The sequence below is a fragment of the Phacochoerus africanus genome, chromosome 14, assembly GCF_016906955.1.
Source record: "Phacochoerus africanus isolate WHEZ1 chromosome 14, ROS_Pafr_v1, whole genome shotgun sequence".
NCBI lineage: Eukaryota > Metazoa > Chordata > Mammalia > Artiodactyla > Suidae > Phacochoerus > Phacochoerus africanus.
Window position 1 is genome coordinate 23,889,343 of NC_062557.1, and position 21,996 is coordinate 23,911,338.

The 21,996-nt window shown below is 48.7% G+C and overlaps 1 protein-coding gene across 3 annotated transcripts in view; it reads right to left on the minus strand.

Annotated features, from left to right (window-relative positions):
• SOCS7 (suppressor of cytokine signaling 7) overlaps nt 1-13,658 on the minus strand; it is a 36,334-nt gene extending 22,676 nt beyond the window's left edge. The window contains exons 1-4 of one of the 3 annotated variants that reach the window (XM_047757153.1): nt 12,542-13,658; nt 4,847-4,911; nt 932-1,036; nt 78-179 (exon numbers count right to left, since the gene is read on the minus strand). In XM_047757153.1, the coding sequence (XP_047613109.1) occupies nt 78-179; nt 932-1,036; nt 4,847-4,911; nt 12,542-13,515 (1,246 nt within the window). In that variant the 5' untranslated portion in view covers nt 13,516-13,658. The remainder of the gene's footprint in view (nt 1-77; nt 180-931; nt 1,037-4,846; nt 4,912-12,541) is intronic. The other 2 variants (XM_047757154.1, XM_047757155.1) reach the window with 2 other exon arrangements.
• Nucleotides 13,659-21,996: the final 8,338 nt, after the last annotated feature.

The following is a 21,996-nucleotide window of genomic DNA, read 5'->3' on the forward strand; positions in this document are numbered from 1 at the left end:
AGATTTCTCCCATCCCTCAAAGGTCTATCACTTTGTACTCCCCCCTCTTGCAAGTCTTGCCTCTAAGCTAAGCTAACCTGGGGCATGGGGTGGAGGAGGCGGAGGTAGGGGGAAAGACTGCAGGGAAGACCCCATCGGAGCCACAAGGACAGATGTAGGCAGCGTCCCACTGATATCATCTAGAAAAGAGAAACAAAAGCAAGAGGTTCAGAAATATGAACGCAGAATGAGCAAGGTGAAGGCAGAGGACAGGGAGAAGGAACCCCAGGTTGCCCGCTGGGGCAAGATGGCCTGACCTTCACCCTGTCTTTTTGCACAGAGGGCAATGATCATCTTAATCTGGTTTCCTTTGCTTGAAAGCAGGAAAGCAAGGATATTCTTTTTTTTTTTTTTTTTTTGTATTTTTAGGGCCGCACCCATGGCATATGGAGGTTCCCAGGCTAGGGGTTGAATTGGAGCTGTAGCTGCCAGTCTACACCACAACCACAGCCACAGCCATGCCGGATCCGAGCCACATCTGCGACCTACACCACAGCTCACTGCAACGCCAGATCCTTAATCCACTGAGCGAGGCCAGGGATCAAACCTGCGTCCTCATGGTTCCTAGTTGAATTCATTTCTGCTGCGCCACAAAGGGAACTGCAGCCAGGATATTCTTAAAGCTGCCCACTAGCAGTAGATACAGGGCAAGATAAATACTGATCTAAGCACACATGGACAGTAATGTTCTAGCATGCAGGCAGGAGACCCATTTAACCACTTTGGGAGATGTTTCATGAGATGACCGGGTGCTGAGAAAGGGACAGGAAATAGTTGGGCCATCCCATCCGGAGCAACCGAGGAGCTTGTTTGGCTCCAGGCAGAGAACAACAGGTTCACAGCGTGAGCCCTCCCCCTAAGGCAAGAAGGCAGAGACGGGAGGAGACTATACCTAGGAGGCTGAGGCTTCTTCTTGGAGGAGGAGGGGGAGTTGGAGGGTGTGGAGAGGTCAGGCCCCGCTGAGAGATGTCCACATCCACAAGTGATACTGTTTCACCTGAGAGATTCATGGAGCAAGCATGTTACAGAAGCGCCTTGCCCAAAGCCAAGGCCAAGAAGCAAAGGGAAGCAAAGGGCAAGCAAGAGAGGCTAGCAGTCCGTTGCTCTCAGGAAACTCAGGATCTAATGCTCCCATGGCTGGATCCCCCCATAACATCTGAGAAGTCAATTGTATTTATTTATTCTTTTTTTTTTTTTGTCTTTTTAGCTATTTCTTGGGCCGCTCCCTCGGCATATGGAGGTTCCCAGGCTAGGGGTCCAATTGGAGCTGTAGCCACCGGCCTATACCAGAGCCACAGCAACGCGGGATCCGAGCCATGTCTGCAACCTACACCACAGCTCACAGCAACACCGGATCGTTAACCCACTGAGCGAGGGCAGGGATCGAACCCACAATCTCATGGTTCCTAGTCCGATTCGTTAACCACTGCACCACAATGGGAACTCCCTATTTATTCTTTTTAAGGCCACACCTGCAGCATATGGAAGTTCCTTGCCTAGGGGGTCAAATTGGAGCTGCAGCTGCAGGCCTACGCCACAGCAACACTAGTTCCAAGGCACAGCTTGCAGCAACATCAGATCCTTAACCCACTGATTGAGGCCAGGGATTGAACCCGCATCCTCATGGACACTATGCGGGGTTCTTAACCCACTGAGCCACACAGGAACTCTTGGGAACTCAATTTTAAGTCCTATCATTCCTTTACCCTGATAAAGATCTTTAGGACAACGTGAGACTGACAGTGGAAACGCCATCTAATGCTGGCTCTTCCACTGAGGATATAACCTGGAACAAGAAGTCTTCTTTACTCAAATGGAAGCCACACCATTTATTTCTACAGACTTGTAAACCAATTTCTGCCTCAGGGAGCAAGACAAGCAGCTTGTTACCAGCCCAGATGGACATGGGAAGCAGGTGTCATTAAAATGTAAGAAATGGTGGTAAGCTGAAGGCAGAAAAAGGTCCCAATGTTATCCCTAACTTCTTCCTAAATGGCTTTCCACATTAATTTTTTAATTTTTTTTAGGGTCGCACCTGCAGCATATGGAGGTTCCCAAGCTAGGGGTCAAATCGGAGCTACAACTGCTGGCCTAGGCCACAGCAATGCCAGATCCGAGCAGAGTCTGTGACCTACACCACAGCTCATGGCAATGCCAGATCCTTAACCCACTGATGGAGGCCAGGGATCAAACCTGCAACCTCATGGTTCCTAGTCAAGACTCGTTTCCGCTGCGCCATGACGGGCACTCTGCTTGCCACATTTAGATTTTCTAGTATATTTACTCATGAGAGAACCAATCATTTCAGATATCAACTGATTCCTAATAGCTGAGGCTACAAAGGCTGAAAAGTGCACTTAAAACCTTAATAGTTCACTTCTTCCGCAGTCAGCCAAAAGTCAGGTAAGCCTAGAGGAAGTTTCCCTAGAGGGGCGGGGGGCACATGGTTTCTCTGACTTCCCGGCATGTCCTGCAGTTCTGTCCTCAGCCATATACACTCCTTCTTGCCACTCGACCCCATCTACCTTCTCTCCAGCACCAGAGAATGAGGGGTTATTTTATCAACAACAGGTTGATAGCCAAGAATAGGTTTGTTCTTTTTTTCCCCTTTCTTTTTTGGCTGCCCCACCTACGCTGCAGCTGTGGCACTGCCCAGTCCTTTACCCCACTCTGCCGGGCTGGAGATCGAACCTGAGACATGGTGTTGCAAGGATGCTGCCTGATCTGTTGCACCATAGTGGGAACTCCAAGAATAGGTTGGTTCTGGTAGGTCTGATCCACAGGTCAGAACTTGGGATTTCTTGGAGTTCCCGTCGTGGCGCAGTGGTTGACGAATCCGACTAGGAACCATGAGGTTGCGGGTTCGGTCCCTGCCCCTGCTCAGTGGGTTAACGATCCGGCGTTGCCGTGAGCTGTGGTGTAGGTTGCAGACGCGGCTCGGATCGCATGTTGCTGTGGCTCTGGCGTAGGCCAGCGGCTACAGCTCCGATTCGACCCCTAGCCTGGGAACCTCCATATGCCGCAGAAGCGGCCCAAAGAAATAGCAAAAAAAAAAAAAAAAAGAACTTGGGATTTCTCTAACTTGGCCCTAAGGGTGTAACTTTCAACACCTCTTTCTTATTTAGGAAGCTGAATTGGCCCTTCAGCTAGAATTTTAATGTTTCCCAGTTAAGAAAATGAGGAAACGAGTATCTCTAAAAGGCCAGGGGGCTGGGCCTTCAGAATCTTTATACAGCTGTGTTTTGTTTTGTTTTTTGCTTTTTTAGGGCCACACATGTGGCATGTGGATGTTCCCAGGCTAGGGGCTGAATCGGAGCTGCAGCTGCCAAGCCTTCACCAGAGCCACAGCAACGCCTGATTTGAGCCACATCTGTGACCTACACCACAGCTCACCAGCAAGACCGGATACTTAACCCACTGAGTGAGGCCAGGGATCGAACCCGTGTCCTTGTGGACACTGGTCAGGTTCGTTACCACTAAGCCACAAGGGTAACTCCTATATACAATTTTTTAACAAAGGCCTTGAACACTAACTGAGATAAGCGAAAAAGCTCTTCCAAAAGTCATCAGTGGACATTCTAGGAACTCATCACACAGCTCAATAACTGAGGGCCTAGCTGCCCAGAGCAATGCAATGAGCCAGGCAGCTGTGTTTCTGGAAGGTCAGAGAGGTCTAGATCAGAGGTAGTTTAGCATTTAAAGGATGTAATTCAAGAGAGCTAAGGCTCTTTGAAAAACGAACATGGAACCTGAAACTACAAATATGGGTTTTATCGTTTTAAAAAGGAAACAACTATTAACTAGGAAGACATTCTGCTACAGGTTAAGATCCTGTAATTCTTGGCTTGGGAGAAGAACAGAGGCCCTCCTTCCCCATCTGTGCCTATCACAGGCACCAACTAACCTGACAGCTCATGGTGGTCTACTCAGGAATGGGGGTTCCACGAGCCTGCTTAACATTTTCCTGGAAATGTCTGTTCCCAGATCACAATTCTTGCAGTCATCTTTTTGAGGGACACAACAGCCCAAACAGCTTGAAACTGGGATTCGGTTTACAGGCTTCTCGGCCATGCCTGGTGAGGAGCACTCGGTTTCTGCGACAGGAGGCTCTGTGCTCCAGAACGCCCTCTCTCCAGCTCATTTAAGCAGGAGCTTCGCACCTGACTCACATAACAAACAGTCTCCCTCTCAGAAAGAGCCCTCCTTTGAAGGAGAAGGCAAAAGGACATTTGCCTGCTTTCCTACTTTAGCAACTGTGTTCCGTGCTGCAAGAGGAGACACTTAAATTGGATACAATGACGTACACTAACAGCTGCAAGAACTGCTAGCCCCTATAATGGGTTAGACAAGAGTTCATGTGATTCCCTTTGCCCCAAGTCTTTAAAAATAGACCAGATCATCATGGATCATGTTTATTAGATAATCCATGAACTCCTTTCATGGAAGCAGGCACAAGAATTGCATGACTTCTAGAGAGTCCTTCATGCACTATGAGCCCATAAATCTGTAATCCCTACTTTTAATTTATATGTGATGGCCCTGAACTAAAACACTGCATAACTGCTAGGGCCACCTAATTACCAGCCAACAGTCTCTACCTCAAACTATAAAGCATCCAAAGTCAAGAACACATTCCACACCATAAAAATAGCCTCACCCCAAAGCCAGCGGGCGCGGAAAGAAGAAAATAACTGCAGACATGCCTGAAGCTCCCTCCCTCTGTGATGCATCTGCAAGTGCTTCCTGACAGGTCTCAGAACATTGCCACTTTCAGGTGTCAGAAGAAAAAGAAAGCGATCGCCCTTACCTGTGAACAGGGGGCTGAAGGAGACTGGAGAAAAGGCACTTTGAGTTCTTGTCAACCTGGGTTTCCTGGGGGTGAGAAAGCACAGAGGGAGAATGAGGCGGGGCATGAACACACATGCATTGAAGTCACTGCAACACTCGATTCCAGATGCACAGAAAAAAACAAAAGCAAATCCTAGTCATTGTCAGCCGCACTTCTGTAATAAAGCCTAAAATTTCAAGGGGGAGAATGAAATAATTAAGGCAATTCCTTAAATAGATCTGGCTACAGAATTCACCAGCCTACAAAGCAGTAAGAAATCTCTTTGGATCTTTCCACGCCCAGCACATTAAAAGAGTAAAACACCTTGAGTGTAATTAGTAAGTCCATTTCTGGAGGAAGGAAGTTGGATGCAGAACTGATTTTCACATGGAAGCTAAAAGGAAGGTTCTTGCCCTGAACAGGTGCCATCTCAGAGCAACAGCTTTCACCCTGGGCCTGCCCCTAGGATCAGGAGGTCCCGAAGTGAACCGGCCAAGATCTGGGGGCTTGAGAAGAGCACCCCAGGACGAACATACAACCTTTTTTTTTTTTCTTTCTTTTTCTTTTCCAGCCATCCCTCAGCATTTGGAGTTCCCTGGCCAGGGATCAAATCCAACCTGGAGCTGCAACCTATGCCATAGCTGCAGAAATGTCGGATCCTTAACCCAATGTGCCAGGACAGGGATCGAACCCGAGCCCCTGCCGCTGCAGAGACATCATTGATCTTGTTGCACAACAGCGGGAACTGCTGCACATGCAATCTTCGACCAGTAACACCTCTGGTTTCTACACAAATGCCCCAAACCACGGGTCAAAGGCACTGGAGAATAAGGGGGCCTCTTCGAGTGAGGGACTCTACCCAAAGAAGGCAGCCCCCTCCCCTAAGCTGCTAGTCACAGCGCTCTCCTACGACTGCTCCTATTTTTTTTTTTTCTTTGTCTTTTTGCCTTTTCTAGGGCCACTCCCACGCCATATGGGCCATATGGAGGTTCCCAGGCTAGGGGTCGAATCGGAGCTGCAGCTGCCAAGCCTTCACCAGAACCACAGCAACGTGGGATCCGAGCCGAGTCTGCAACCTACACTACAGCTCACAGCAACACCGGATCCTTAACCCACTGAGCAAGGCCAGGGATCGAACCCGAAACCTCATGGTTCCTAGTTGGATTTGTTAACCACTGCACCATGACAGGCACTCCATGACTGCTCCTTGATGCTGCTCCCAACCACCTGGAAAACCCAGCTCTCCCATGAAGATACTCCAAAGGTAACTTCACTTTGCACCAATTTCCACTGGCTTTTTAGTGAGAAATGAAAAAAAATCCAAAAGATTCTGATAAAGACTTTCTGGCTAGCCCTGTGCTAGGTTCAAAAAGTCCACCTTGGGATGACTGAAATGACTACAAGGGAAAGAACTTGTGAAGGCAATGAAAAGAGGTCTACTTTGGGGCAAAGGCTATGATTTTGACATTTGTCAAAATTATTAAAACCGAGAACGGAAAAAGGTGAATTTTAGGACGTTCCCTTGCGGTGCAGCAGGTTAAGAATACAGAGTTGCCGCAGCTGGGGTGCAACTCATAACTGTAGCATGCGTTCGATCCCTGGCCCGGGAACTTCCACATGCCGAGAGTGCAGCCAAAAAAACCAAAGAGAACTTTAGGTGGTATATAAATTATATCTCAATAAATCGGACTTAAAAAAAAACAATTCCACTACCAAATTTAGCGCCTGACTCCACGCCTTGTAGCCGGCTCACTTTCCAAAATTACTCTCATCCAAAGGACTGAGTAAAACTTCAACTGCACCAATAGACTAGGGCAGAAGCAAAGAAAATTCAAAATGAAATCCTATTTAAAATTATTTAACTTTGGAAGATCTTTATGCATGTACGTTTTAACACAGGTGTCTGCACTACTCAGAACTCACTTCAAACAGAATTTCAAAACCATACTGTGAAGACCTCACTCAGAAATAGCCAGACGCTGGATTTCCTCTCCTGACCTGTCTCACACTCCCACTGCCACCACCTCCACGCTGCCTTCTGGGACCCACTGTGAACACCTTGCACGTGGCACACCCAGGAGAGGTGACTGCATCTGAACAAGACACAGCACACACAGCCCCTCTATTTATGAAAGTTGCTCATGGCAGTCTGTACCTTAGTCCTAATACTCCAGAGGCCTGGAATGGCAAGTTAATTCCACTGGACATGAACTTGAAGACTCAAGAGCTTCCAAGCTGATTTCTGTTCCATAACTCGTGGATACAACATTAAACTCAGCAAGCAGAAGCCTAAAGCACTGGCCTTTCAAAGGGTTCACACCTCAGCCATTTGGCCGTTTGCCTCTTTTCAAAGGAAGCTGCATTACTCTGCCATCTGCCCATGCTGAGGACGGGCCTCCTGAGTGCCAAGCACTGAAGAACAGCAGTACCCAAAAGCACACATCTTGCGGAGGCCTTCTCACTCCAGCTCCTCTTCTCCCCGCCCCCAGCATTCAGAAGAAGAAAATCATAGCTTCTAAGATCTAGAAAAAGAAATGCATATGACTCTAAACCCAGGCAGAGCCATCTGAGAGCCTTGGAATGGCTCTTTCTGGCAAATAAAGGGGCCCCAGAGCTGGAAGCTTAGACAGGGAGAAGGTCTAAGAGGCTGAAAGGCTAATAATAAACGAGTGCTTCCTTCACTCTTTGGGGAGATATTGTCTAACTAAAAATCCAAAGCAGTTTCTGTCTCAAGGATCCTGAGAGCATGCTATTGACAGTCATTCATGAAAAGACCAATCTAGACAACCATAAAAAAAACAAAGCAAGGGAATGATTAATAGAAAATTGAAGATGGTGGTTCCACGGGGGAGGGGAGAGCTGTAAACGGGAAGTAACACACCGGGGTCTTTAGAGGTACTGATGACATTCGATTTGTTAAGCCTAGTGATGGGTGTACATTTCATTGTTATTCTAGTACATACCCTTTATACATCTCCTTGTGTATACAGGAAACATTTAAAATGATAACCATTCTAAGCTGGATATGCTGTTTTTTTGGAGAGCAACATGAATGATAGGACCACAGATAACCTTCCCCCCTCCCCCCCCTTTTTTGGCTACCTCGCAGCATATGGAGTTCCCAGGCCAGGGATCAGATTCCAACCGTAGTCTCAACCTAAGCCGCAGCTGCCATGGCAACACCAGATCCTTAACCCACTGTGCTGGACCGAGGATTGAACCTGTGTCCCAGTGCTCCCAAGACACCACTGACCCCACTGCACCACATCGGGAACTCCCAGATAACGTTTTTAACTAACTCTTCTATCTGCTACATTCCCATGTTATTTTACTTCTCCCCAGATCACCTTAACAAACATCAGGGTACAAAGTTAAGCCACTGTAACTCTGCCAGTGGGCTATTAGCATCTCAGCAGCGAAAGACCTGAGGGGTGGGGTAGGGTAGGACTTGGCGGGCGAGGCCTAGGTGGCAGAACAAGACCTTAGGTTAAAGCTTTTCTTTGAGGCTAGCAGTCCACTGTGTCAGCTATGCACCGTGTGTGGTGCAGGTAACAGAGATAGGACACCTCTGTCCATTTCCTCTCTGTAAATCACTACTGGTATGGCAACAGGTGTGTGGGATAAAAGGCGTTAAAAGCACTACACTAGACAGGCAGACAACACACTGATACAACCATTGCCACTGTTTAAATTCCTTGAAACCTAAAATATAAACAATGAAGGAGTATTGCTCTCCCACGCTTGTGCATAAATCCCCTCAACAGTGTCTTAAGTCTTACACGTATCCTTTTCTAATTTCTAAAGTAGGATGTCTACAGGAGTTCCCATTGTGGCACAGCAGAAAAGAACCCAACTAGAATCCATGAGGACATGGGTTCAATCCCTGGCCTCGCTTAGTGGGTTAAGGATCTGGTGTTGCTGTGAGCTGTGGTGTAGGTCGAAGACTTGGCTTGGATCCCGAGTTGTGGTGCAGGCTGGCAGCTGCAGCTCTGTTTCGACCCCTAGCCTGGGAACTTCCATATACCCCGGGTGCAGCCCTAAAAAGCCGAAAAATAAAGTAGGATGCCCAAATATCAGGTTTTGCAGCCACAATGTACCTCTGCCCCTGTTAAAGCACACAGTGCCAAGTTAGCCAGGCTGTGCCATTTCCAACACATCATAAGCCAGTGTCTGTTCATGTGCTACAGGCACAAAAACCATGTGTTCATTTTTAGTTCCAATACACAGACATCTGTGCAACAAGGTCAGATCCAAAACTCCACCATAAACCAACTAAAGAATCTATGGAGGGAACTTCTAGGGAAAAGCCCAGAAGCGTAGCCCAAGGTCTAAAACCTTAGGAATGTCAGTGGGCAAAATGTTAAGAAGTAAAAGACGCAAGAGCTATGGACAGAGATTTCTGAAGCCAGGCTGCTCATTCCAAAAGAGAGGTGCCAGCCACAACCACTTCATGGAAAAACAGTTAAAAAGATCAACGGAGTATGGACCCAAAATCCAAACATAAAGTCAGACCCTCCTCACCACACCACCAAATCTTTCTCTCAGCTCTTTCTCAAAAAAAAAAAAAAAGAAAGAAAAAAAAAAGAAAACCTCCCTTAGACTTGAAGACCCAAGAAAACAGAGAAAAGGGTTTCTCATGTCTGCCAGGTCTGTCCACAACAGCAGGGCCCCAGACTGATGCCAAGGCAGCCTGCATCTCTTTCCAGAATTGTATCTTTTTTTCCCAAACAAATAGATAGGCAACCACTACAGAACTGTTCTCCATTTTTCCTCCTCACAACTTTGAAGACTGCCATTAATAGCCTCAATTGTTACATATGAAGAAAAACAAACCTAGAGAAGTGAACAAGGTACCCATTTCCAACCAAGTGTGCATTATGTAATGATTCAAAAAAGTCGGATCAAATACTATTTCTCACCAAATACAAAGGAAGACAATCAGCTCAACATATGTGAAACAGACAAGGGAACTCACTGGTTTTCCTGAAATAGCAAGCCTATATAACACCGAAGCCCACAGGCATCAAGCCCAGCTCTCTGAATTCCAACATATGTGTGTTACACAGCCTAGCCCAGTTCTCCAAAACAGAAACCTGATTAGCTGGTGGGCCCATTTCTTCCCTCACTTCAAAAGAGTTCTCTAAGTTAACTCGTACTAGACTTAAGACTCAGTACATCCAGGAAGGTCAACTTAGCATCTGAAAGGAAATAAAGTCTTGCTTCAAGTTAAAATATAGAAACTGTTTAGCTTTAAAATGATTCGAAGAGGTACTTTCTAGTGACAGCGATGGGGAGAGGTAGATACTGAGAAGAGCAAAGAGAATCATGCCCAGAGGTTACTGTAAAAGCCCCGAATTACACAGCAAAGATGCAGAGATTCATAATTAACTCCAGCCAACAATAAGAAGGCAGACACATACCTTCTAGCAAAAGACTGACATTTCTCAAGGCTTTCAGGTCCTACCAATCAAAACAAGAGAACAAGCAAAAAATCCAAACTTATCCTTCCTTCCAACAGGGCGGATTTATGAAGGAGGTGCAGAGCCATAGAAATCACAACTACCCTGGCCAGACTTACCAAGTTTCTCACAGTGCGAGGCTGCCAGCAAGACTGGCACATAGTAAGCTGCGGAAAAGCTAACAAGCAAATCTAACAGCACCAAGTCCTAAGCATTTTTTTTTTTTTAATCACCAGTTCCATCATAATGCTTTTCCTCCAAAAGCACAAAATATTCCCTCTCAGTTTCTCTTGTCTTCACTCTATTCCTATAAGGACAGGAACAAGACAGGAATCACTCCCATTTTACAGATTGAAAGGGGGGGGCATGAAGACAGCAAAATTGGCCTGCATCCCACAGCTGCCATTGTATTCCTAAATGGAATCGAGATGGTCACATTCTCTGTGCAACATGCTGCCTCCTAACAGCAGTCAACCAAACGTTCATACAGGAATACCTAGCTCTTTTCCAATTCATCAGAAGAGCTCTTGGACCAATAAATGTAATTCTCCAGTGCCCTGCACTAAGCTTCTTTGCAGAGCCACAGCCCAATGTGCTCTGCAGTAGAAAACTGCTTTGTGATTACTGTGAGGCTTGGTGACAAGAGAAGCCAATGACCATTAAATTCTGCTTCCAAAGGCAAAAACCCGTATAATGTTATATGTCTTTTCCCCTTCCTAATCTATTAGACGTAGCAGCTAATTTCACGCCACACCTCATATTTGGTGTCTCTGGAATCTTAGACCAAGTCCTGGTCAATATGGAACAAAGGCAAGACAAACCACAGGAAAATTAGCAATCTATCCTGTCGTTACCCACAGCTTCCATCCTGCCCTCCCCTCCGCACCCCCCAGCTGATGAAAATTTCATCTAAACTGGTTAAGTGGAGCATCAGATGCAGAGTCTCCCACAAAAAAAAGCTGTTTCAGCAGCCACACACTTTTTCAGACCTGAGCGCCCAGCATAAGTTCACTGCCAGGCAGATGCGGAAACATACGTCTACCTGAACAGGCAACAGACATCTGCCTACTGATTTCTTTCTGGAGTTTAGGTTTGGTCTGAACCCAGGATGAGCCCCTGGCACAGCTGTTCAGAGACGGCAACAAAATCAAACTGATCCCACACTTTCCTCTGGGAGTACAAGTTCTCTTGAAAAGAGAAGTCCATGGATGAGTGGTTCCAGTTTAGATCATACCTCAGAACCAACTGGGGAGTTTTTTAAAAATTGGAATTCTGGGGCCCTCTGATCTTTTCCCAGAGCTTCCCACGTGATACTGGGGCACAGTAAAGTTCTGTTTATTTGTCTGTTTTTTCAGCCTTGGGTTGTGACTGTCAGGATGTCTCACGAACCCATCACAGGAGCTGCACCAAAACCAGTTCCAATCTTTCTAAGAACCCACTCAGCAGTGCACACCACAAGGGCAATACAAACAACCTACAGATCTAACAATGGATGCAACCCTTCAGAAATGCAGGAAAAAACCCCACGTCTAAGTTTGGAATCTTCATCAACTGGCCTAGAACTCATGTATCAGTGCCTATAGCTCATATTTAGAATTCTCACATGGGCTTGAGAAAAGCGATTTGTTCTCCCAGTGGTCAGCACACAGGCTGGGATACCAAGCACACCTAAGCGACCAACCAAGAAAACATTAAAACTGTGAATAGAGCTGCCCAACTGACTGCTGCAGGCCTATAACCTCACAAGTCTGTCCTATCATCTCTACGCATGAGTGTGAAGGAAGTGGGGTGCTGGTACACAGAAGAATCAGCAAAGGAGTCAAAACGCAACATCAACTTTTTTGCCCCAGAGGGCCCACATTTCCAGCAAGCTCCCTGCCAGGGGTTAGGATAGATAAGATACCTTGGAAAAACTTTAAAAGCTGGGCCAGGGTAGGCGTGTGGGGAATGATTTCAAATTATCTCCCGATTAGAGAAATTCTAACCAGCTGAGAAGTCTCACCTGGGAGTGAATTCTCAGAGTGAATGCTGCTCCCACAATGAGCGCTGACATAATGAGCAATGTCACCACCTTTAGCCCCAAGTCTCTGCCTCCTTATGAAGACCATTGCCGAAGAACTGTCAGGATCGTGTTAGCAGTACAATAAAAGGGAAAATGAAAGAAGAAGGGGGAAGTTTATCAGGCAGCCCGACCGCCCGCCCCAGCCGGTCTCACCTCCCGGTGTCCAGCTCCCGGCCCGCAGAGCCTCCCATGTCTGTCAGGCTCCCAGCTGAAGCAGCCAGCTCTCCAGAAGGCCTCTTGCCGGCCCCATCCCCACCGCCGGAGCCACCGTTGCAGCTCTTCGTGCGAAAGAGGCGACTGAGGCGAATTTTCAGGGAGCCCTTCCGAGAAGGGCCCGCGAGCGGCCGGAGGGGCCCAGGAGGAGGCGGGGGCGGGGGAGGTTGCTGCTGTTGCTGCTGTTCCCCTCTACTCAGGCGCCCTGGAAGGACCAAGTCCTGCATTGGGAAGGGCACCGGGGGTAATTCAGGGCCAGGGGGCTGCAGCAGAAGCCGGCCGCCCCCTCCTCCTCCGCGGCCCGGGCTGCTGAGCTCCTCTTCCGAGCAGCTGTTAGTCTCCAGGCTCTCGGCCTCCGACTCCAAGCCCTCTAGGACCAGCAGCGCGTCGCTGGTTTCCGTGGGGTCCTCCCCGGCCTGCGGGGCGGCAGCAGGCGGCTGGGGCTGCGGAGGGGGCGGCTGCGGGGGGCACGGGCATGGGCAGCAACCCCCGCTGACCGTCTTGACTCCCGGCCCCGCCGACTGCCCGAGCCCCAGGGCCGCCAACTGCGCCTCTAGTCCAGCTGCCGGACCCCAGGTCCGCTCGAGCGCCAACCCCGGAGGCAGGGCCTTGGGGTCCAGAGCACAGCGGTGCCGGGGACACAGCAGTTCTGAGGGTCCCGGATCCGGGGCCGCCTCCGCGTCCTCCTCCTCCGGCGGCCGACCCACGTTGCGGAACACCATCAGCTGCGGCGGCCTGGAGCTCCGCGGGCCGGGCCGCGCGAGGAAGGGTGGCGGCGCGGGGCCATGGCCCGGGGGCGGCGGCGGCGGGCCTGGCTCGGGGGCCGCCTCTCCATAGCCGAGCAGGCGGCTCAGGACGCGGTACGAAGCGGCCGCCGCCGCCGCCTCGCCATCCCGGAGTTCGGCCCCCTGCATCGGGGAGAGGGAGGGAGGGCGGGCGGCTGGGAGCCGGGCTGGGGTGGGGACTAGGCCGGGCCCCGCCGGAGCCCCGCCCGCCGCGGCCCCCGGAGCGACAGCGCTAACGGCCACCGCGGCCTCTGCCTCATACAGGGGGCGGGGGGCGCGCGGAGCCCAGCGCGAGCCCAGGCCGCGCGCCGCCGCCGCCGAGCCCCGCCCCTGGTGGCGTCACTTCCTGGCGTGATAGCCACACCCCTTTCCCCAGAGCTTGCTCGCGCAGGCCTCTGCGGAGCATGACGTTGCCCGCGGCCTGGGCTGCGATTGGCAATGGGCTTCTTCTCGCCTAGCAGTTAGCCCGCTACTGCGACCCCGGTTTTTCACTTCCCAGGTGCTCAGGCCGAGGCCCCCCCCCACCCGCGGGTGAGGTGGGGTGGCCCTGGGAAGCCTGAGCTAGTCCTGGAAGAGAGCCGCTGGCCCTGGGAGAGAACAGTACCCCTGGCTCCGGTCCCTCCTATGCCGCTTGCGAGGTGCGACTGTGGCCATGTCGTTTGTTCATTGATTAACTGTATTTTCCCCCCTCCCTTGGCATCTAGTGAGTATTTATGAAATGACACATGAATAACATGTTCTAGACCAGGACATGTGCTAATAAGTGTTGAACAGCTGATTGTCGAGAGAAAACGGGAATGTATGCATATTATATATATATACACACACATTTATCATAAATTGTGCTGATGTAAAAGATGTGAAGCACAGAATTTACAAATAATAATGTACAACTGCAAATTCCTTATAACCAATTGATTCTCACAGAATGCTTTCATTGATTTTTGCCAGACTCCTGTATGAGTGGCCAACCTGTCGTTTCAGTTGACTGGAGAATACAATTGTGACATAGATGTTAGTTGATGTTCTCTGCATCAGTGTAAGAGGGAAGTGAAAAAACAAAGACTTCTTAACTGTCCATTATGGAAGCGACTTCTTTGCTGAATTGGAAAATTGTTTTCAAATACTGAAAGAATATTTCCTGAGTTTCTGTGCCATACACAATGTAATGGCTGCAGATACAACACGTTCATGTAAAATCTTAAATATTGGAGTTCCCACTGTGGTGCAGTGCGGCACAGGGGTAAATGATCCAGCTTGTCTCTGTGAAGGCGTCTGTTGCATCCCCAACCCTGCGCAGTGAGTTAAGGATCCGGCATTGCTGCAGAGGCATAACTCAAAGCTCTAGCTGGAATTCAGTCCCTGGCCCAGGAACTTCCATATGCTGGGGGTGTGGCCAAAAAAGAAAAAAAACCTTAAGTATTAACATTTTCTCCATCACTTTCTTAAATTTAGATAATTAACAAAACAAATCAAGTCCCAGTTTGTAGCATTTGCAGATTTTCATGGTGCAAAGACTTCCACCAAGGCTCATTTCAATTGACCATCATGACTTTACTGAACACAGAGTGTACTTTTTTTTTCTTTGGTTTTTTAGGGCCGCACCAACAACATATGGAGGTTCCCAGGCTAGGGGTCAAATCGGAGCTGTAGTTGCTAGCCTACACCACAGCAACGCTGGATCCAAGCCTCGTCTGCGACCTACACCACAGCTCATGGCAATGTCAGATCCCTTAACCCACTGGGCGGGGCCGGGGATCCAACCCGAAACCTCATGTTTCCAAGTTGGATTTGTTTCCACTGCACCACGACAGAAACTCCACATAGAGCATACTATTATGCAGTAGATTCATCATGCAGATATAATAACACAAATAACCTCTAGACCATAGGTTAATAATAACAAAACTTACTAGGAAGTGATGAGTTAGGGATATTTATTACCTTTGTTTTTAGTATATTTAATTATAACCTTGTATAATTTAATTTTTAATAGTTGGCTGTGTTTAACAGCTGGCTTGCAAAATTTCTGAAATCTTAACAATTGGCTTTCCCAAACCTGTATGAGGCAGCTCCACAGTACCATTAGACCTCAGTTTTCTCATCTGCAAAATAGAGATAAGGATTACTCCTTTGCTTCCTTGTGGGCATGCTCTGCAGATCAAATAAGATTAAGATCGTGTAGAGGAAGTATGACTGGAAACAGGGAGACCAGTCTGGAAACCATTGCAATTGTCCCCAAGAGATGTTGAAGGATGCAAAGGTTAAGGAGGAAGGATCACAGCAGTCCCACTCCTGGGCATATATCTGACAAAACTACAATTGAAAAAAATGCATGCACCCGTATGTTCATAGCAGCACTATTCACAATAGTGAATTCACAAGACATGGAAACCACCTAAATGTCCATCAACAGATGAATGGATTAAGAAGATGTGGTTTAAAAAGAAAAAGACATGGTTCATATATACAGTGGAATACTACTCAGCCGTAAAAAAAGAACGAAATCATGTCATTTGCAGCAACGTAGATGCAACTAGAGATTCTCATACTAAGTGAAGTACTTCAGAAAGAGACAAATGCCGTAGTATATCACTTATAGTGAATCTAAGATACGGCACAAATGAACCCATGTACAAAACAGAAATAGGATCACAGACATAGAGAAGAGATCTGTGGTTGCCAAGGGGGAAGGGGAAGGAGTGGGATGCACTGAGAGTTGGGGGTTAGTAGATGCAAACTATTATTTGGACTGGATAGGCAATGAGATACTACTGTATAGCCCAGGGAACTATATTCAGTCTCTTGGGACAGACCATGATGGAAGATAATATAAGAAAGGGAATGTATATATATGTATGACTGGGTCCCTTTGCTGTGCAGCAGGAACTGGCATAACATTGTAAATCAACTATATTTAATAAAAAGAAAAAAGGAGGGAGGATCAGCCAGCAAAATTTAGCAACTTTAGTATCTGAAGGTGCACTGAGGGGAAGATGATCAAGGATCTGCTATGAATTTTACAGCCAGAGAGACCTTTTTATTTTTATTTTTATTTATTTATTTATTTTATTTTTTTTTGTCTTTTTGCTATTTCTTTGGGCTGCTCCCGCGGCATATGGAGGTTCCCAGGCTAGGGGTCCAATCGGAGCTGTAGCCACCGGCCTACGCCAGAGCCACAGCAACGCGGGATCCGAGCCGTGTCTGCAAGCTACACCACAGCTCACGGCAACGCCGGATCGTTAACCCACTGAGCAAGGGCAGGGACCGAACCCGCAACCTCATGGTTCCTAGTCGGATTCGTTAACCACTGCGCCACGGCAGGAACTCCTTTATTTTTATTTTATTTTGCTTTTTAGGGCCACACCTGTGGCATATGGAGGGTCCCAGGCTAGGGGTCGAATAGGAGCCGCAGCTGCAGGCCTACACCACAGCGGCTGGCAATGCCAGATCCTTAATCCACTGATGGAGGCCAGGGATCAACCCTGAATCCTCAGGGAGGCTAGTCAGGTTCATTACCACTGAGCCACAGTGAACTTTTTAAAACAAATATTCGCCAAGAGCCTGTGAATTGTAAGACTTCGTGGTTTCTCATTGTTCTTAGGCTAAAGACAAAATTCCTAAGGAGGCCTAGACCCCTAGCCTGGGAACTTCCATATGCCATGGGTATGCTAACCAGGCATAAAAATTCATCTCATTCTGTACAACAGAATTAATAACTGTCTTTGCTCATAAAGAAACTGAAGCTCAGAGTTACTTACCTAAGGTCACATAATTCTAAAAAGTGCGGTAGCATTCAAAACCAGCTCAGGAGTTCCCGTCATGGCGCAGTGGTTAACGAATCCGACTAGGAACCATGAGGTTGTGGGTTCGGTCCCTGCCCTTGCTCAGTGGGTTAACGATCCGGCGTTGCCGTGAGCTGTGGTGTAGCTTGCAGACACGGCTCGGATCCCGCGTTGCTGTGGCTCTGGCGTAGGCCGGTGGCTACAGCTCCGATTGGACTCCTAGCCTGGGAACCTCCATATGCCGCGGGAGCAGCCCAAAGAAATAGCAAAAAGACAAAAAAAAAAAAGAAATACACTACTTAAAAAAAAAAAAAAAAAACCAGCTCAGATTCCAAAGTTTATATTTTCTACCCTCTCTCCCTCAGCTACCTCTTAGGTGTCACTTAGGTTTCTGCAGAAAAGAAGACAAATCGCTATAGGATCATTGAACACTGGAGCCCTAAGAAGACCACCAAGATCCCTGGCTGCCTCTGGAAAACTGGCTCCAGAGCAAAATTACCCCATGAAGGCGAGGTCTGTAGCTCCATGGCGCCCTCTGCTGTCCAGATACTTTCTTGGCCCCAGAGGGAGGCTGACTAGCTCCACCACTTTGGGTACCTCCACCTGCCCAGAGCGCACAGAGACACAAACACGCTCTTTCTAAGGCTGGGCAAGGACTGCTGCCTGTCTCCATTTCCTTACACATCTAGGCCTTTAGCCCAGTTCCTGGGAGAAAATATTGAAAATTAAGCTCTGAGCAAAGGAAGTATATTATGTGAGTTGGGTTTGCATGCACACGCACGTGTGTGTGTGTGTGTGTGTGTGTGTGTGTGTGTGTGTGTGTGTTGGGTGGGTTTTGTGTCTAAACCTACCTCTTGGGAGTTCCTGTCATGGTACAGCAGAAGCAAATCCAACTAGGAACCATGAGGTTGCGGGTTCGATCCCTGGCCTCACTCAGTGGGTCGTGGATCCTGCATTGCTGTGGCTGTGGCATAGGCCAGCAGCTGTAGCTCTGATTGGACCCCTAGCCTGGGAACTTCAATATGCCATGGGTGTGGCCCTAAAAAGCAAAAAAATAAAAATAAACCTACCTCTTTCCTGAGGGCTATATAAGTGGTCCCTGCAGTGGTAGGACCCTAATTTAAAAGATTTGCAAAGACAGAGTTCCCGTTGTGGCTCAGGGGAAACAAATCTGACTAGTATCCATGAGGATGCAGGTTCAATTCCTGGCCTCACCCAGTGGGTTAAGGATCCAGCGTTGCCGTGAGCTGTGGTATAGATCACAGACGTGGCTTGGTTCTGGCATTACTGTGGCTGTGGTATAGGCTGTCAGCAACAGCTCTGATTTGACCCCCAGCCTGGGAACCTCCATATGCCACAGGTGTGGCCCTAAAAAGACCAAAAAACAAAAAAGATTAGCAAAGAACAACTCAGAGAATCTAAACCAGTCCTGAGTTCACCTAGTCGTTCAGCAATGGGCTGTGCTTCAGGGGTGCAGTGACAAGTGAGACAGGCACGGTCTCTGGCCTCTGGAGTTTGCCATCTAGTTTGTCCTCATCATGCCATTTCCTGGACATGTTGCCAAGAGCAAATATTTAAACATCTTTGAACTGTGTTTCATTTGCAAAAATAGGTCAATAATAATCCCCCCCCCCTTGGTGGGACTCTTGTAGGGATTAAATGAAAACTACAGCACTACACAAACATTAGTTATTATTATGAAAATCTTCTTGGGGGAAAAAACAACTTACTATTACGTCTTCATCCAAGGTGTTCTGTTCTCCCTCAACTAGTGGTAACCAGTAATACGCAGAACGTAGAATGGGATGCATGCTCCCTCCCCATCTGTCTCTCTGTTAACCCAGGGAATCAGAGGCAGAGGAGGGAGCTATGGATGTGTGATACAGGTCTGACCCCAGTGACCATTCACTGGCTTGGTGGCCTTCAGGAGGTCACTTAGCTGACATTCAATTTTTATTTTCATTTCCTTCTCTATTAGAGTGAGGTCTAGGCTGTAGACCCTTTTATTATTATTATTATTTTCCTTTTTAGGGCCACACCTGCGGCATATGGAAGTTCCCCGGCTAGGGGTCGAATGGGAGCTATACCTACGCCACACAGCAACGCCGGACCCGAGCTGCATCTTTGACCTATGCCACTGCTTGTGGCAATGCCAGATCCTTAGCCCACTGAGTGAGGCCAGGTATCGAACCCGCATCTTCATGGACACTGTGGTGGGTGTTTAACCCGCTGAGCCACAATGGAAACTCCACAGAGACGCTTTTAGTTCTGACATCCTAGGGATGCTGTGGGGGTTTGTCCTCTAGCCCCCTTCTCTTCATCCATGCCTTACATTCCTCTTGCGGGTTTCAAAGCAGAATTGTTGTTTGTAGAGGCCACCTGGAAAGCAAGGGGATCACCACCCAGCCCTTCCTACATAGATACTGGGATTGGGGACATCAAAGGTTTAGGGGGGGTGGGGCCAGAGTGAGAAAGGGAAAAAAACAGCAGATTGCAGGTGCCCCTGGGTGAGCGGGGAGCACTTCAGTGATGGAAGGCGGTGGAAGAGAGAAGCAGAGGAAGGCAGGGCTTTGCTCTGTGGCTGACTTCAAGAATCCACACCCCTGGAGTTACCATCATGGCTCAGTGTTTTTTTCGTTTTTGTTTTTTGTCTTTTTGCCATTTCTTGGGCCGCTCCTGCGGCATATGGAGGTTCCCGGGCTAGGGGTCCAATCGGAGCTGTAGCTGCCAGCCTACGCCAGAGCCACAGCAACGCAGGATCCGAGCCGCGTCTGCGACCTGCACCACAGCTCACGGCAATGCCGGAACCTTGACCCACTGAACAAGGGCAGGGACCGAACCCGCAACCTCATGGTTCCTAGTCGGATTCGTTAACCACTGCGCCACGACGGGAACTCCATGGCTCAGTGTTTAACAAATCTGACTAACCATCAGGACGTGGGTTCAATCCCTGGCCTCACTCAGCAGGTTAAGGATCCAGCGTTGCTGTGAGCTGTGGTGTAGGTTGCAGATGAGGCTCAGATCCTGCGTTGCTGTTGCTGTGGCATAGACCAGAAGCTATAGCTCTGATTTGACCCCTAGACTAGAAACTTCCATATGCCGAAGGTGCAGACCTAAAAAAAAAAAAAAAAGGACAAGAAAAAGAAAATAAAAGAATCCACACCCTTGGAGTTCCCGTTGTGGCTCAGCAGTAACAAACTCAACTAGTATCCATGATGACATGGGTTCAATCCCTGGCCTCTCTCAGTGAGTTAAGGATCTGAGCTGTGGTGAAGACGTGGCATGGATCTGGCATTGCTGTGGTTGCGGCGTAGGCCAGCAGCTGCAGATCCAATTCATCCCCTAGGTCCCTCCAATTCAAATTCCATACTTCCATATGCCGCAGGTGCAGCCCTAAAAAGCAAAAAGAAATCCACACCCTTGTGGATCCAGGGGGCTGCCTCAGACAATGCTAAGTCTGGGCTCCCCATTAACTGTGTCCAACAGAAGGAAGGATGGGAGGTGTAAGAAGACCAGGAAGAGCCAGAGGGGTTACCATGGTTTCCATGAAGAAACGAAGAGGACAGGGCTTAGGATGACAAAATGAAGGTGGAAGAAGCAGAGGCAAAACTGTTTTCTTTTCCTTTTTTGGCTGCGCCTGCAGCATGCAGAAATTCCCGGGCCAGGGATCAAACCCAAGCCATAGCAGCAACCTGAGCCGCAGCAGTGACAACGCCAAATGCTTAACCCACTGTTCCACAAGAGAAAAACTGTTTCTTCTCTTCTCCTCAGCCCCTCCCATTACCCTTACCTCTGGCTCTGGTTGTTAACTCTGTGGGGCAGGAAAAACAAGACTGCCCTTCGGGGGGTGGGGAAGGGGAGACCTGATGGAGGCTCCTGCTCTGTCACAAGCAACAGTGTGGTCCTAGGAAGTCCCTTGAGCTCTCTGGGACTGGCTTTACCCCTCTATAATGAGACTTTCTTGAGCTCTTGAAGGATGAATAATAGGGTGATTGATGGGGAATTGATGGGGCAATGTAGGGGAAGCAGAACTCTGGAATTTTTGTTGTTGTTGTTGTTTTGTCTTTTTAGGGCCACACCCACGGCACATGGAGGTTCCCAGGCGAGGGGTCGAATCGGAGCTGTAGCTGCCGGCCTACACCACAGACACAGCAACGCAGGATCCGAGCCTCGTCTGCGACCTCCAGCACAGCTTGCAGAAACGCTGGATCCTTAACCCACTGAGCGAGGGCAGGGATTGAACCCACGTCCTCATAGTCGGGTTTGTTAACAGCTGAGCCACAACGGGCACTCCAGAGCTCTGGGTTTGAGTCTCAAAGGGAGCTGCCATGTGATCTTGGGTACGAGTCTCAGAGCCTCACTGTCTGCATCTGTGAAATGGGGATGCGAATATTCAGCACAGGTCACTGTGGGGAAGATTTATTCAGATAACGCACATGAAAAACACTTTGAAAAACTGCCGCAGTCTGTACAGATATCAGTTATGGTTCTGCTGGGCCCTCTTGCCCACCCCTCGCCAGCCCCAATCTCAAGTTCCGGTTCCGCAGTGTGGTGTCAGGGGGGTAGAGGCAGCTCGAGCAGATTGCCAGAAGCTGCAGCTTGGCCCTTTATCATACCCGTCGAAATTGCTGCCAGGAGGCTGAGTGGAGCAGAGGGGTGGAGAGAGGGGCACAGGCTCATCTGTGGTTGCTATGGCGCCCCGTCCTGGATTTGCCCATCTCTCCTAATGGAGCAAAGGGCAGCGGGAGGGAGGGAGGAAGAGAGAGAGCGACGGGTCCCGTCCCCTCCCCTCCCCTCTATTCCTCTCTGGAGCAGATGTGGGGTA